Raw genomic sequence first — 16,565 nt, 5'->3', positions numbered from 1 at the left:
AAAACTTTGCAAATGTAAGGCACTTCTAGGTGAAAATTAGAAGTCTGTAATTGCCAAGAGCATCCACTTTTGGATGCTGCCGCTTCTTCAGTCAGGAGTTCATTACAGGATGTTTTCACAGTAACTTTCAATAATTTATGGACTGTTGTGCTGCGTGCCGTCACAAGACTACAGCTGTCACAGATGCCCCGTCACGCAGTGCACGTAGGAGCAGTAGCTGGCCGCTCCACAGGCAGACATCTAGATCCCCACCGTCCAAACTACAACAATCACTCTTGTTCCCTGCCACTGGGACCCATGCCAAAGCCAAGCGTATTCTCTTGAGAGACAAACACTGCAAATCAAACCCAGAGAGGCGCTCGAACAAAAGGACTGGGCACTTTAAGAGTTCAACTGACCGTGAATAATGAAATATTTATTGTCTTCCTCTGAAGTGAAATATTCAAAGAATCTGTGGGGTTGCTTCTGATCTTTGTGCTTTTTAAATGAGGCAAAAAGAAAACCAGATTAACCAAACAGGGCGCAAGTAATCAGGACGGTTAGGTATTCTACAAATATTAACAAAGGTCTCGTCTTAAGAAATTTTTGTAATAAAAATTGCTTTGAAAGAGACTTCTGACCTCAGTAATGCTCGGTGACCCCAGAGGCCACAAGGCAAAGAGGCAAAGCAAGCAGAGCCTGAATCTGACAAATGTTTCTGTTATCCCAAATCGAGAGATAACAGAACTCATCATTCTTTTTTATTGTAAGTTAGACAGTTGGGCAGCCTTGTTCCAGTTTCTGCCTTTTCACTAATTCCCCCACCATCAAATATTATGCCTCTCCTAAATCGGGTCTGTGGTACAAAGTCCAAATGTCAGTCTGTGTCTCATCATTGTCATAGGTTTCACCATTCGTTTCCTTTGAGCTTTTCCGTTTCATCCGTGTTCTTCAACTGTTAACGATTTAAAATCAGGTTAAAATGGTCGTAAAAGGTGCCATTTTCCCAACTAAAATGTGCAAGCTCATAGGAAAGAGACATCAGTCAATCAAATCTAAATCTGCCTAATTAAATAAAGACACCTGTGTGATCACACCAGCCCATCAAATAAGAAGCCCAACACTGCCACGCAGTGATAAATGAGCACCGAGTTTAACTGCAGTGTTCACTTTAATGTAATTTTCCGGATCTCAGTTTCTGCACCAAGAGTAGGTCACTCCCTTTATTGCACACACAAATCCATTCCCTCAGGCCTCCAACAGTTTTAATCATGATCTTTCCATATTTATCATGTTACATATTAGGCCGAATAAATGAGCAGACATTTAAACTTTCACCCCCTTGGACTGTGTAAGGGAACGCAGCAGCAGTTTAAGGCTTGGGAAATCTATACTTGGATTTCTCTCGGTTTCTTGAATGTTGAGCTGAATGCCACATCTGTGCAAACAAACGAAAAAAAATAAATAAATAGAAGTACATATTTTATGTTTACACAAAATTTTGCATTTGTACACCTCCATACAAGCTGCAACTTGTTGCTGAAGAGTATTGTGCTACTCACTATCCCATTATAATCTATAATGCAACTTCATGTACAGATGGTCAAATCCTGGCAAGAATTAAATTTGTTTAATGAGTTTTAGGACAAAATACTGTCAGATAATGAGACAGCAGTTGTATTTTCAGGTTCATGTGACGGGAAACAAACAAGGAGAATAAAGAGAGACATCTTGCACGTAGCACACAGCAGGAAATAATCCACTTCAAAAGCATTCAAGCTACATGCTTCGTGTGGTTTAGGCCACAGGCAGTATAAAAGATGTACGTGGCCTCCGTGATGGCACTCACTGGTTTTGTACTACAGATTTTCAAGTCTCTGTTATTTTAAACGAAGCGTGGAGTGCAAACACCAACATTGGCAGGCTTGGTTAAAAAACCGCATTCGCAAACTGCAGCACAATCCAGTGAGCACAACAGTCCAACAGCTGGGTGTAACATACAGATAGATATCTGCTAATTACTGCGGAAAACAAGACTGAAAATAACCCCCCCACTACAATTTAATTCACCAAAACTGAAGCGCAAAGCTTTTGCCTGGTCTCTACTATAAAACAAGTCATTAGTCATAAAATCCATTAAACCCCCCTATAGAGTAATCTATAGAGGCTAAAGCTGTTCCTTAAACTGGGATGTAAACGTGCCTTTTAACGCTGTACAGTCGGGCTTTTTCAGTCTGTGGGGTTCGACTCACTTTTGAAGCCAGACCTGCCACATAGCAGCAAGCTGACATAGCAGGTGAACTACGGTGGTGTTGTGACGCAGTTCTGATTTATTTTAAATGAAATGTTGTCAACCCAACCCTACATACTCCAAGAGCCCTTTACCTCGGAAAGTATTCATAGTAGGATGGCTGCAGTCACCCGTGCTATCCTTACACGTGTTTCACTGGACATTAAAGGGTGGGAGGTTAAGAACTGGGAGGTTAAGAACTGGCAGGTTAAGGTCTATTCATCTAATCAGACTTTTGCATTGTTGCATACAGATGATGAGTAATGTCTAGAGAAGTTCACGGCTTCAGTGCATGTGTAACTATAGTCTAAGCACATCATAATGACTGGGTTAGGTGCGACTGACAGACTGTTTCACCAATGACGGGCACGTGAGCGGGATTTATGGCTCCGTGCGCTGTCTGGCTCGGTCCAGTTTACAGATTCAGACTTGCTTGATCACTAAAGCATCCATGCAATCTTTTTTTGTTTAATTCTTAAAAAAAACCCTAGCAATAACTCTTACCCACCATAGTTAGGTATACAACGAGCTACACCCTAATTTTATTCAAAATGAGTTATCCTTCGAGGTTGATCCCACCTAACGCAGTAAATACACTGTACTTCAGCTGAAGGCAAACAATAGTTTATGAGTAAGTACCCCTGCCTCCACAATGCCAGCTTTTTATTTTTCCCCACACCGTCTGTTTCTGAGTTTTAGACCACAGCTGAGAGATAACGCTGCCATAAATTGCATGACTTGGAAGCTCAGAAGTGTGTGGGCAGATCTTTGAAAAGTGGCTGTCTTTACATACTGCTCCGAGAGCAGAATGAGTGCAAATGTACATCCTCACAAGTCCGCATTTGCAAGATTTCAAACCTCAAAAACAAGCTGATGCACCAGGGACACTGACAATGTTTGCAGACATTGGACAGCTTCTTTCCAGCATATCTAAACATTGAATCTTAGTTTGTAAAGCTTGCACAATCTTGCAAAACCTCCATTTTAATTAGACAGAGTTTCAAAACTGAACAACTTTCATCCCAGACAAAGCCACTCACTTGCACACACAAGATTTTTAATTTCTACCTGAAAAATAGTCCCCATGCAACCCACAGCTGTTCCTGAAGGAAAAGAATCAGCTGCTGGGTTTTTGACACAGTAAAAGTTGAGTCTGTCAGCCTCTGTGGTGACTGTATCTTAATGAGCCACAGTTCACTCTCTACTGTCATAAATGTCTCCACACGTTGAAGGTGCAGGACGGGAAAGGCTCATTTTCCTGGCTTTATCAAACTATAAAGTCAATTGAACAAAAACTGTGAGAGACTGCTGTCGGTGCACAGGGCTTATGTTTCCTGCTAGCTTTTGGTTGAATGTGGGGTCTGGGTGTAGATCTCATGCAGGCTATTGTTTCCACATCCTCTGCAGCCTGAGTAATGGCCTTCTGAAAACAGGCCGTCTTTTGTCCTGGCCTCCCCGGCTCCAGAGTGAGATGCCATGGCACTGCTTCCCTTTCTGGTTGATAGGAGGAGGAGAAGGTGGAGGAGGGAGTGAAACCTGTCGCCACCACCACTGTCTGTTATCAGCAGGAGGCAAGTCACTCTGAACTGGTTGCTAATGCAAACTGTGCATGTGTGTCTGTGCTAATCCAGCATGAGCACAGAGGCTCAGCTCCAGCTCGTCTCACCGGGGCGTAATCAGCATTACTGCCACTCATAAGAGTGAAGGGGGAGAAAGGCCAAAGTGTAGCTATCAGCCAAACATCTCCACCACTGGTTTAAAGACAGACACACACACACGCTCAGACAGCCAGCCAACCACCACCCTCATCCTCACCACACTTCAGTAAACACTACTTCTCATCATCTCATCGCAAACAAAAGGGCCGAATCGTTCCCAGGGCCACAAGTTGACACATGCCATTTAAGACAAGTCCCCTCCACAATGGAGGACAGAGATACAAAACACAATGTGTGTCTGTGTTTCAGGCTGCTTGGAGGAGAGGGGGCAGGGGGTGGCAGAGCTGAAGAGAAACATACAAAGAGAGAAACCAGTGATTTTGAGTGTTTTTATGCAGGCGTGCGTTTATGATCCCACAGTCAATCAGTCAATGCTTGGAGCTATACTGTGTCTTCTCTCTTGCTGAGTTCCACATGCCGACACTGCGTGATTAATGTGGCTGCCATGAGTGGGAGACAGTGCATGTAATCAAGCCCCAGCCTGTAATCACCCTCCATTCCTTTTCATTTGCAGTTTCACAGAGGGGCAGAGCTGCTGCCAGACCTGCAAGCTCCAGCACTGGGGCGGAAGAGGCCGATATGAAGGAAAAGGAGGAAGTAGTGCTGCGCCACAAGAATCCCTCGAGGTTTCTCCCCCCTATAATGCCAAGAACGATACATCTCTGGCAGGTGCCCGAGGGCCAGACTGCCAACTTCAACAAATTGTGGGTCACTGTTCCTGACAAAATGTCACTCCTTCCACCCTCCAAACTAAGCAGGATCCTCCCCTGAAGGGTATGTTACCCAACGTACCATGATGCACGTGTGCAGGGGCGGGGAGAGACAAGTGGCCCTTTACACCTCATTAACTTGTGTGTGAAGTTTTCACATAAGGGAATTAGACAGGAATCGGGATAAGTGAACCAAAATGTGCTCTGGATCTCCGAGCTGCTTGATTGGACAGAGGACGCTTTTCCAGAGCTAATGAATCTCAGAGGAACGCCCGCATTTTTTATTAAAATAAATCAAAACAAAAAAACCTCACCAACACATAAATAATCTGGTCAGCACATAAGAATATTCACAAGAAAGAGCACTGATTTTTTTCCCCCTCAGAAGACAGCATTTTCTAAACATGCTGAAGGAGGTGTGCAGTCATTTTTCTTGAGAGGCCTGGTATTTTGTTGTTGTGGGTGTTTAGATTTCATATGCATTTTGTATATCTTGTATTTTATGTTGTATTTGTTGCATTTAAAAAAATATGCTTTAAGTTGGCATGGGTGCTAGCTTGGACAGACGATGTACTACAAAGCAAGCTCAAGACAGCCAGACTTCATTCATCTCAGCTCCCTTAACTAAACTTAAAAGCTCAGTCAGATAACTGGTATCACAACGGTGGTAATCGACTTTCTCTGTTAACTCAGACTTTCTGCTTCAGGATCTGGACATGCTCACATTAAAAGGTGCGCCTGGCACATTATTTGATTCCCCACCCAAGACAACAGCTACACATCGACCTTTGGATTTAAACATTAATATAGTCAGTCAGGTTACTTAGGGTGATCATCCTAATAAATTAGATATTCAAACCACTTTAATATGTCGTCAGATCAAAGGGAAATTTTATTGCTTAAATAGGTATCACTGGTGATAAATAGCCATAAACGTAACTGATCAATTTTCTAACCTAACCTCTGTTAGCTGCTGTTCTTGGAGTTGGAGATTAAAGCCAAGCATGAAAACACTACAAATGTTCTGTATCACCAACTGAATGTATGTAAATTCCACTGACAATGCAGTATGTGCTGCAGAAACTTTATAGCTGGGCTTCCTTCAGTGGCTTTAGCAAGTCGTAAGTCATACAGGCCAAGAGACAGGCTGGTGACCCCCTGCCAACCTCTGGTTGCTAGGGAAAATGTCTATTCCTGGACTGGTTGGTGAGCTGTTGCTTGGTGTCGCTAGGTGAAACTGCTAACATGTACTTTCAGTTGCTTTAGTCGCCAGCAGGTTGCCTCAGTGTGTTTTGCTGAATAAGTTGGAAGTTCTAAGCTCCCAGATGGAATTTGGATCTGGAATTGTATCTGGAACAACCCAAGATGGTGCCAATTAGAGCTGGGCGATAGAACGATAACGATATGTATCGCGATATAACTTTTACTCGATAGAGAAATTAAGCTATCGCGATAGACCTCGCCGCTCTTGTCCCCAAAAAAAAAAAAAAAAAAAAAAAAAAGGTCAGCCAATCCAAATTAAGTAGCGCAGAGCCGAACCAATCACAGCCGCAGCGTCACGTCGCGTGACTTGTTACGTACAGCACAAGTGCCAAGCCGCACGTGTGTTTGTTTGGGAAGCAGCCAGCGGGTAATGGAGCCAGCGCGTAATGGAGGAAATGAGTGTGCCGACTAGAAAAATCAACCGAGCGTGACCGAAGAGAAAACAGATGATGGTTCCAATGCCGGAGAGATTGTCGAACGGAAGAGCCAAAGAAGGTCCGTAGTGTGAAGGTATTTCGGCTATTTCAAGTCTGACAAAAAACAGAGTAGCGTGCACTGTAAATTGTGCCGAAAGCAAGTCTGGAAATACAATAAACCGGTGCATGCGTCACACTGCGCCACGTTATTGTTTCGGTGAAATTAACTTCTACAATACTGTTAATTGTACTCTCTGCAGTGTTTAAATGCTTACATATACACACAGTTACTGTCCCTCCACACATACGACTCTGTTCTGCTTCTATGCCCCAGCTTTGTTTACGTTTTCCCACCGAGGCTTCTAGACTTCTGATTGGCCAATATTTCTGCACGGTTAGGAATCTAGCGCCACCTGCTGCTTTGGCATGTTCATAGCAGCGTTTTCCTTCATTTCTCCCTTTGAGTGTGGACGGGATTATTTTTTAAAACGAAAACGGAAAATCTCCGTTTTCAAAAATACCCGTGTACGTGTGGACGTAGCCTCAGTCTCTGACTGGAAGCGCTAATTTGTCATTCGGCTTTTGTCAGACTAAAGTAACTGTTAAAACTGTTTGAAAAGCTCAGCTATACAACAAGGAGAGATTGAGAATTTCCTTTTAGTTCTCAGTTTATTTGATATTGACAAAAGTTAGTCAGTTTTGTCTGTTCTTCTGTAAAACAAACTAAGATTTATTTTTAGAATTAATATTTTGTTTCTAAGTGGAATTGACAATTTAGTCTGTTTCGTTTGTTCTATTTTGAAACTTAAACGCTTTAGTGGCTGCCTTTTGTGTAGTTTGCAATATTTGCCTTTATTTATCTGAAAAAGTCTCATGTTCCTTAAGTACATCTACCCTGTTGAACTTATTATGGGAAATAAATATTTAAATAAAAACAAGCTGCTGATTATTTCACATTTTACTTGTGAGCAACGGCACATTTAAATCTTACAAATATAGTTATTTGGCTTATATCGTGATAGATATCGTTATCGCCTGAAATGAAAAAAACATATCGTGATATGAAAAAAATCTCATATCGCCCAGCTCTAGTGCCAATGAACGTAAACTGTAGTAAAACTGCAAAATTTTTTTACTTTTACTTTACTGGAACTATTATGGATTTGTGACGTGCTAAATAAGTTATCCACAGACTTTGTAGCCAATTTCACCTACCAACTCCTCCAAAACCTCCAGCAGCCGCTCACCGAATGGTTGAGGAATACTCACGTTTCAATAGAAACCTGTAGTTGCTAGAGGTCATTACCGATTAGTCTACAGACATGTGTGACTGAGGCTTGCAGCTTAAAAGCTTCATGCTATGAACATTTTTCCTTCCCCAGAGAACACAGAACTTTAAACACACTGTAAATAAAAGAATTATGAAAAGTTCCGATTAGGGCTGGACGATATTATACCGCTCACGGTAATACCGGTAGAATGTTGGGCAACGATAAGAAAATAAAATATCGCAATAGAATATGGGTAAAATGCACATGCGCAGTGCCTTTGTTTTCATGCGCACATGACCGAAAAGCATGGCAGCAACGGAGAATGAGAAGAGGCAAAGCGGATTGTTGAGTGAAACAGATGAACCAGAATTGGTTTGTAAAAATGGTGCAACTTCAGTGGTGTGGAACTGGTTTAGCTTTTGTCTGTCAGATACACAACAAAGCACTATTTTTGCTAGAGCATGCTAGCGGGCCGTCGTTATTACTGTATTTGACGGACTAAGGTGCTCGTAAATCTGGGAGTAATCTGGGACCAAAACTCTGTCCACTTCAGGTGCCAAAGTCAAACGAACACTGCAGCATCACTAATAGTTAAAAACTGTCTAAATTCTTTCATCTTTAATAAATTGATCAGCATTGCTGCTTTACCAGGTGTAACGATTAAGTTTAACATCCAGGCATCCATGAAAACAGAATTTATTACATTTAACGGAGTTAGAAGTTAGCAGGAAGTTAGCGGAAGTTAGCTCGCTAGTTTCGCTAGTTACCTAAACATGATATAGCATGTTCTGACTGAGAGATTTCTGAAATAATTCAAACGTACAGCTATGCTATCACTTCCAACATCAATGAAGACTGAAAACTAAATAGCAGTGACATTTGTAGGGTTACTGAAGTTGGACTAGGTGGTATATAATGATGTGCTAGCGACACAGCTATGTTAGCATAACATAAACAGTAAAGCTGGAGGATGAATGCTAACTTTTTTCCACTCGATAAAAGTTAACGTGAAGGTTCCTGATGGTTAGGGACAAATGCAATAGCATGGCAGGATGCTGTAAACGGACCAAACTTCAGTCAGGAGAACAACTGAGAGAATCCATCCACAATATGAGGTTAGTCATTAATATACTGCAACAACATGGGAATAGAGCAGCTGTGATAGAATACAGCATTAATGAATCAATGGTACAGAAGTGGAGGAAGCAAGAAGAATGAGTTGAATAAAGTTTGATTTATCCGACTGCTTTGTTTCGGTTAATGTGCCTTGTAATCCTGTGCACCTTATGGTCCGAAAAATACGTATTTGACTTTTTTTATTTGGCACACTGCAGTTTAATGTTGCAAGGCACCTCTTTTTAACTTTAGTGGATATTATACATGTTTATGCTGAGGATATGTCAGCCCATTTCAACTGGAAATGTCTTTTGGTTAAAGTTTCAGCAAGGAATTTGCATTTGCACTGTTAAATCTTTATATAGCTTTAATGCACATAAAAAACAGCTGCTTGTTTAAGTGAAAATAAATAGATGGGTTTTTGCGTTAGTAAAGTTGTGGAGTTGTATTTTGTCTCGCATCAATTATATAGTCAGTTATATCGTTATCGCAAATTTTCAAATATATATCGAGATAAATATTTTTGGCCATATCGCCCTGCTCTAGTTTCGATGTTAGATTTTAGACCAAAACTCTGCTCCAGACCACGTTGTGTGTTCAGCACAAGTTAACACAGAGATTGACCCACGTAGAAAGAAAGACACCTTCATAAATCTAAGCTCGCTAACACATTAATTTTGTTTTGTAGTACAACCCCTCTAATCTCCCTTGTAAAATACCCCTCAACCACGTTTCCTGTTTAAATAAAGGCATATCAATAAATATGATGCTTGTTTCTACTGTAGGGAAAAAATATATAATCAGTGCCACATACAATACAGTATTGTATAATGTATAAATTTATATGTATAATTTATAAAATGCCTGACAGATTTTCCCAGCTTAGTTGCAGTGGTTTGCAACTTCATCATATCTCAAGATGACTTTTTTGGGCAGAACACATACTTTTCAGTGCCTTTGTGGCAACTGTTTAGATAATCCACATACAGTACACAGTAATGATGTGACAGAAGTACCATCAATGTTTTTTATATTTTGGTCATGGTTAAATAACTAAATGGTTAAGATGAAAGCTGTTTGCTGTGTTACTCCCCACTCCATTAGATCCACAGCAGGGAAGTTTTTATCATGCTGGGCACAAACAAACCCTCGGGGCAGGCCACAACACATCTGGACCGACTGTAACACATTAGTCTGAAAAACCTGATTCATTTTGGGTGATCCAGGCAGGGTGACAACACACCGCCTGCATTCCCCCGCTCATTGTTATTCAAATCAGAGGAGACGGCACACAATCAGAGGGGACTCTCGGGAACTCAGCATAGGCAGGCTAAACACACGCACAGACACACACTTGTGGAAAAATAAGTGCCAAAATCCTCTCCTTTCATTCACTCCGGCAAAAGAAACAAACAAACACACGGCACACATGCAGATGGACCTTAAGGGATCGACGCTGGTCCTGCCAGGCTAACGACTGCAGCACACCGGGCACAGGGGGGCAGGACAGGAAAGAGGAGGTCAGATATGAATAAATCATGTCTGTAGACCACACAAGGGATAAACAATCACACCAACCCAAATCAAAAACATCCTGCCAACACCCAGGCCAAAGCAAGCAGAAAAAATTATATCACACATACTAACGCGTGCATACATGTGCCATTCACTGCATCACTAAAACACGCTTTAACACAGAAGGTGTGATCTCTCTGCTCAATTACTGGCACACACAGAAAAAGTAGGACTCCCAACTTGTAATGGGACGGGAAAATTAGCAGGTCAGAGTTCATGTCATTAACCTAGCTATTACTTCAGCAAAAGTGTGCCACTGACACACACGCGTATATCCCCACATTTATCAACGTCTGAGCCAGGCAGACAGGGAGAGCTAATGCATACTGAAGTCATGATGCCTCACGCTGTAATCAAGAGCGTTACAGCTCCTGTAATTACCTCTAAACATTCGTTTCGCTTATAAATCTGTGCCGTATATTTGGGAGGAGTGCCAGATTCTCTCCGATCCCTGAGCCATCACAATGACAGAGGCGCAGATGAACTGTCAGGGAAAAAAATAATGTCTCACTCAGATCTCCCGATATGACAGAGTATTCAACACATTCCTTACATTAAAAGGAGCTCAGTTTAACTTTCAGAAAATCACTGTTAATGACAGTCATGGCTGTTAAGTCAACTATAGTCAGCATTTTGTTGCACATCATGTCTGAGTTTATGTCAACAGCAATGAGACACACATAAGTCTCTCCTAAACTGCTTTGTTGTAACTAATGCAGCGACCAGAGACCAGTGCATACCCAAGCATTAGTATAATCAGAGCAAAGCTGATTTGAACAAAACAAAGCTACCAGTGCTGGATGCAGGATAATTAGCAAAGTAATGGATATTTGTGATTTGGATTTTTTTTATGAGTAACACATGTGAATTTGCTTGTCTAAGCACTTTGTAAAGTATGTTCTTAAGCTGCTATAAATGTATATTAAAAATAATAACAGTACAATAACAACAATAGTAATATTAATGACAATAGCGAAGACTACAAGTAGTATTACTAATAGTAATCACCAGTGTGTAAAAGTCTTGAGCCACCCCTCAATTCTGTATATTTTGCTTCTAAGGAGCCAGACTTTCTCACAATTTTTTGCTCTTGAGCAATAGTTCTCCAGCTTTTCTTTGTGAAACTGTCTGATTTTTCACTCATTTTAAGTCCAGTCCTTGTATCTTTTCAGAAGAATATTTTTCATTGTATTATTTTTGGTTTGGTAATCCACTTAACACTGCCCTGTGAATCACGTAACTTATGCACTTAAGGGATGAAAAGTGTCTGCACACAACAGACAACTTAACAAAGAACCAATCCTAAACTTTATCTTTAGGCAGCGTTAATAGCCATTGTTAAGAGTTAGTAGAAACCTTGGCATCTCTCGTCATGATGTGCAGTGTGTCCTTGAAAAATCTGAGGTAACTGCACAAGTAGCAAGAAAAGACTACGTTGTAGAATAAAGGTGGTCATACCAAATACTGACTCTCAAACTCTGTATTTTGCGTTTATATTTCCATGTATGTTTCCACATGTTTAAATAGATGAAAGCACCTATTTCCAATTTTCCTCACAAAATAAACAGAAATTAGGGGTGGCTTAAGCCTTTTGCACAGTACTCTATCACTACCAACACGCCACCTTGTTGAGCAAAACTTCCATATAAAGTCAGTTGCCATTTCCCTCGTGCATGGAGCACAGGACAAACCCAAATTAATGAAACTCACTTTTCACGCACAACAGCTTCTCTATTAAAAAAAATAAAAATAAATAAAACAGGGAATCCAACTATCATCTTTGGTTGTATTCTAACTGCAGGCATTTCTCAGCACGCCATCAGCTTCGGATTTGCAGCATTCGTTTTCTAAATTACTGCCATACGTACTCGTATCATTGCCTTGTCTAATGGGAGTTGCAGTCCGTACAGAGCACAACACAAACAAAAACAGGAACCGACTGACCGCTTCTTTACCTCCAACTCTTGCAAAGAGGTACCGACATGTGAATCAATCCTCTGTGACAGCTCGAGTCAGGTCAGACGCAGGTTAGAAAAATCCTGGACTAGTTACAAAAACGACAGGCACCACACCTTACTGTCAGAAAAGTAAAAGATTGTTTTCACTACTCTTAAACTTAAAAAAAAAAACCCAAAAAAACCCCCACACACATACACAAATTAGAAGCAGCAAACGTTCCACCACTATTCACATTTACAGGTTTTACAGGTTATCCATACCCTCCCTCATAAAGCTCAGGACCACTCAGCTCATCTTGTCATGACAGGAAAGGGGGGGGGGGGGGGGGGTTCAACTCTTTCCAACCAGCCTGTGCAATTAGCATTGCCTGAAAAGAAACTATTCCCCAAGGACACAGCTGCTCCCGACTTGAGTCAAAACACGCATACTTCAGGCTGCTTACTGCAGATTATGGCTGAATTTCACGAGCCAAAGAAAGCTGCTAATGCACTGCTGTCCTGATGTCCAGCGACACACATGCAACATTAACTTGCATTTTTACAAAGTAGAAACAAGGTGCACAAGGCTAATTTGTATCTATTAATGCTCCTCATTTGACTCATAATAACTCCTTTCCCCACTGTTGACTCTGGCTCTGTCAGTGTACTGCGCACTTCTCCCTCCCCTCCTTCTTCCCCCAGCACTGACCCAACAAAGCCTCTCCACAGCCTGACCCAGTAACCTGCATGCCTCCTATCTGCTGGAGGAGACCAGCTATAAGCTCCCATCTGAGCGCTCCGAGGGTGGCAGCATGGTGGAGAGTGTGAGTCAGAAGGAGCTCGGCAGCAGAATTTAAGGAGCAATTTGCTCCTGTTTTTAGAAATGTTGCTATTTTATTCATTTAAAGAACAACAATGCAGGCTTTTTCAATTTAGTTAACAAATAAATGGGGTTGAAATCCCAGAAGCATAAAAATACAGTTATGTGCACATGTGAAAACAAACAAATAAATATGATCACACTTACCCCTTGGCTCCCTTTGAAACATATTGATGGCTCACTTGATAAAGACCCCTAATGAGAAAAAAGAAAATGAGGCTATTGTAGTTGCATATAGGCGTCTTTGGAGAATTATGCAATCTGAATTAGTGCAGTAAATATAATTTATCTTACATTTAAACAGATTAAAGCACAAGTTACACAATCAATAAAGCCTGTGTGCTGTTAATGATCTCCACTGGAGCCAATTATGACACAAACTAGGCTACTTGTCAATTAGATAACTATGCAGAGTGCTGCCTCTCTGCTTTACTTTGAAGCAGCACCAGGAAGGTTTCCCAGCAAACAGCTGAGGGGCTCGTCTTTCCTGACAATCACTGGGTTTAGTTCTGGTATGTTACCCAGCCACGAAGCCAACTGATTCAGTCAGAAGTAACTGTACTGGCCGGAGCCACAACCTCAACACACACTAAATTAAAAGCGTGAGCTAAATAAACGCAGAAAAACAATTTAACAATAATTAGGTAGTGGAAATTTTTAGAAAGAAGATAAAAGAGAAACTTTGACGCATGAATTCACATCCAAACACACAAAAAGAAAACAAACAAACCACAAAGGTACCTTGAGGTTCTGGTACGCCTCCAGCGCTCTGATAGCCGTGTCCGTGAGCTTGACATGGTACAGCGTCCTGTTGGGGCTGTTTTTGTTGTTTTTTCCACAGGAGAGCCCGTACTGGTGCTCCTGCCTGAGAGAAGCCATCGCTGGCTTTTCTCGCTGCTGTGCAATTAAAGCTGCTTTCCTCTCTCGGCTCAGCGCTCTCCCCGCCGCGTCACGCCGAGGGCGGGGCCTCGCTCGGTGACAATAGCGCCGTGAACTGATGGCTCCGAGCGGTGGCGATACACAGGCTGAATGTGCAAAACTAAACGCTTAATAATTAAATAAAAGCTAAGGGGAAAACCATAATTACCCATTTTACATATGAAGGAAAAAAATGCATGCGTGTAAGCAGTGTTGTCAGACTTTTTTGTTGTTTTATTCTGGTTCGTAAAACTATCAATGCCATTTTTAAAGCGTTCTGACATAAGATGTATTTAAGACAGATCGATTAAATAAAATAGTAACAAAAATAACAAGACAAAGTAACTCAATTATCTGAAATGTAACAAAAAGAAGTGAAATAAAAATAAATAACAGAGCTGGAGAGCTTCTTTTGGCTGCTTTCTTTAGGAGCAGGAGATCATCTGCCTCCTTCTCACCCTATCCCCAGCATCCTCATCTCTCACTTCAACCCTCTGGATGGCCTCAAAATTCATTGTCCAATATATCCACCAACACTCCTCTGCAAATGCTGTCTAACTTAGTCTCCAACGCATTCAGCCTGAGCTGTACCTCTAATGCACTCATTTCTAATCTTGTCCATCCTGGTCATCCCCAGTGAAAACTCTCTAACATCTTCAATCGAGTCACCTCCAGCTCGGCCTCCTGTCTTTTTGTCAGTGTCTCCAATCCACACATAGCAGGTCTCACTACCATCTTTCAATTCTTCCCTTTCAGTTTTTCTGCTATCCTTCCGTCACAAATAACTCCTGACACTTGTTTCCACCCACTCCACCCTTCCTCTTCTTGCTTGCTTCCTGCTCTCTTCTTCACCCCTTGTGCACTGTCTTGCTTAGAAATGTGGACCTCAGGTTCACTACCTCAGCTCCTTGCATCTTCACTGTTACACCTGTCGTCCTCTCATTCTCATGCATTCTGGTATCTGCTGACTTCCATTCCTCTTCTCTCCAGAGCTTACCTCCACATGTCCTCGATCCCTCCCTCCCACTGTGGATCATAGCGTTGTCTATGAATGTCATAATCCATGGATATTCCTACCTAACTTCATCCATACTGCTCATCACCACAGCTGAATAAAATTCTCAATATAATACAAAAATCTAACAAATAAATCCACGGATTGTGGAATGACAGGTGGTCACTACATATCTGTCTTTATAGCAGCAGAACTGAAAAGTTTTTGTTAGAAGCACTAATGCTTTAGAATGAACTGTGGGTCAAATCTGAGTCCACAACATAAATGTGAGTATGGTTCTGTGGGACACATTAGCTATGCAAGATGGAAGTTTGGCATCAGTCATACAAAAGGAAAAATGTATTTTGTGACTTCGTTTAAACACAAATGGAAACTGCCTTGTTTTTCTGGTCTTTGCACACTTGCGTTCCCTTTTTCTATCACAGTAACTGCTAAAACTGTTATTTCAGCTGCTACTCTGTCTGGTAATCATCACTGGGTTTCAGTGAGGATGCATCTTCAATATATCTCCTTTTGAGCCACACGTTTCCCGTGAGACTCGCAGTGTTGACTTTGCTAAACTTCAGCCAGTAAAAATGTGGGACATTGTCTCAATATGTGGGACGGGGGGGGGGGTAGGGATAAAAAATATTGTGCAGTCCAATATAAAGCGGGAGACCTGGTCACCCTGTCTAAGACATTATGAGAGAGGAACGTGGCAGTTATCCTGAATGAGCTCTAAGAGGAATCTCACAAAAGTAAAGACGGTGGTTAAACGTTTACACTTTTAAAAATCGTATTTATGGAAAAAGTGACCCAACCTTTCCAGTGTTTTTGTCAACTACAGTCTTTATAAATGTATGTTTCATGTTTCAGTAACCACTGAAATCAAAGTTAAATTAGTTCATGCCTCAGAAAACCTCCAAAAAAGTGCTGCAGTCCTTTCAAGATGGTGGCAGAACTGGACATCTTGCTTATAGAGCTTTGATCTTTAAACTATGAGGAGCCGAGCAAATCAGTAAGGGAAGCTGAATTAAATATGATTTATCTAAATGGAAAGGAAAAAAACAAGAGTTTAATGACTCTATAATGCTTATTTTTATTTTAGTGAAATTCAGCTTGAATACTTTTTCTGTTGTTAGTGAGAGATTAAAAATTGAGTGGTAGTTTTTTTAAGTTAACGAATTTGGTGCAGATTGCTTATTATTCTGGTTTTAAGTGAGACAACTTTACTATTATCTCAACAGCAGCAGCAGGAAGACATTTTTAGTGTAAATACTTTATCTAGAAACAAATAGACCTGCTCCAATAAAAGAAAGTTGAGAATTTTTCACACCTTTTCCAGCCCTACAGAAAAAAGGCAGACATCCCATTTATTTGAATGGAGCCACTGTCATCACAGCAGGGATGCCAATTGAAGGAGCAACACAGGAGCCACAGAGGGTCATCAGTGCAATGCAGCGTCGACCAGTAAGGGCCTGCTTTGGCTGAATCCCCA

The 16,565-nt window shown here is 41.4% G+C and overlaps 1 protein-coding gene across 1 annotated transcript in view; it reads right to left on the bottom strand.

Moving 5' to 3' along the window:
• Nucleotides 1-14,093, bottom strand: part of LOC113025017 (RNA polymerase II elongation factor ELL-like) — a 33,854-nt gene extending 19,761 nt beyond the window's left edge. The window contains exons 1-2 of the mRNA XM_026172359.2: nt 13,897-14,093; nt 13,303-13,350 (exon numbers count right to left, since the gene is read on the bottom strand). Of these exons, the coding sequence (XP_026028144.2) occupies nt 13,303-13,350; nt 13,897-14,034 (186 nt within the window). The 5' untranslated portion in view covers nt 14,035-14,093. The remainder of the gene's footprint in view (nt 1-13,302; nt 13,351-13,896) is intronic.
• Nucleotides 14,094-16,565: the final 2,472 nt, after the last annotated feature.

This window comes from Astatotilapia calliptera, chromosome 1 (assembly GCF_964374335.1).
Source record: "Astatotilapia calliptera chromosome 1, fAstCal68.1, whole genome shotgun sequence".
NCBI classification, from domain to species: domain Eukaryota; kingdom Metazoa; phylum Chordata; class Actinopteri; order Cichliformes; family Cichlidae; genus Astatotilapia; species Astatotilapia calliptera.
The sequence above is the reverse complement of the archived record's forward strand: the minus strand, read 5'-3'. Positions and strand labels throughout refer to the sequence as shown.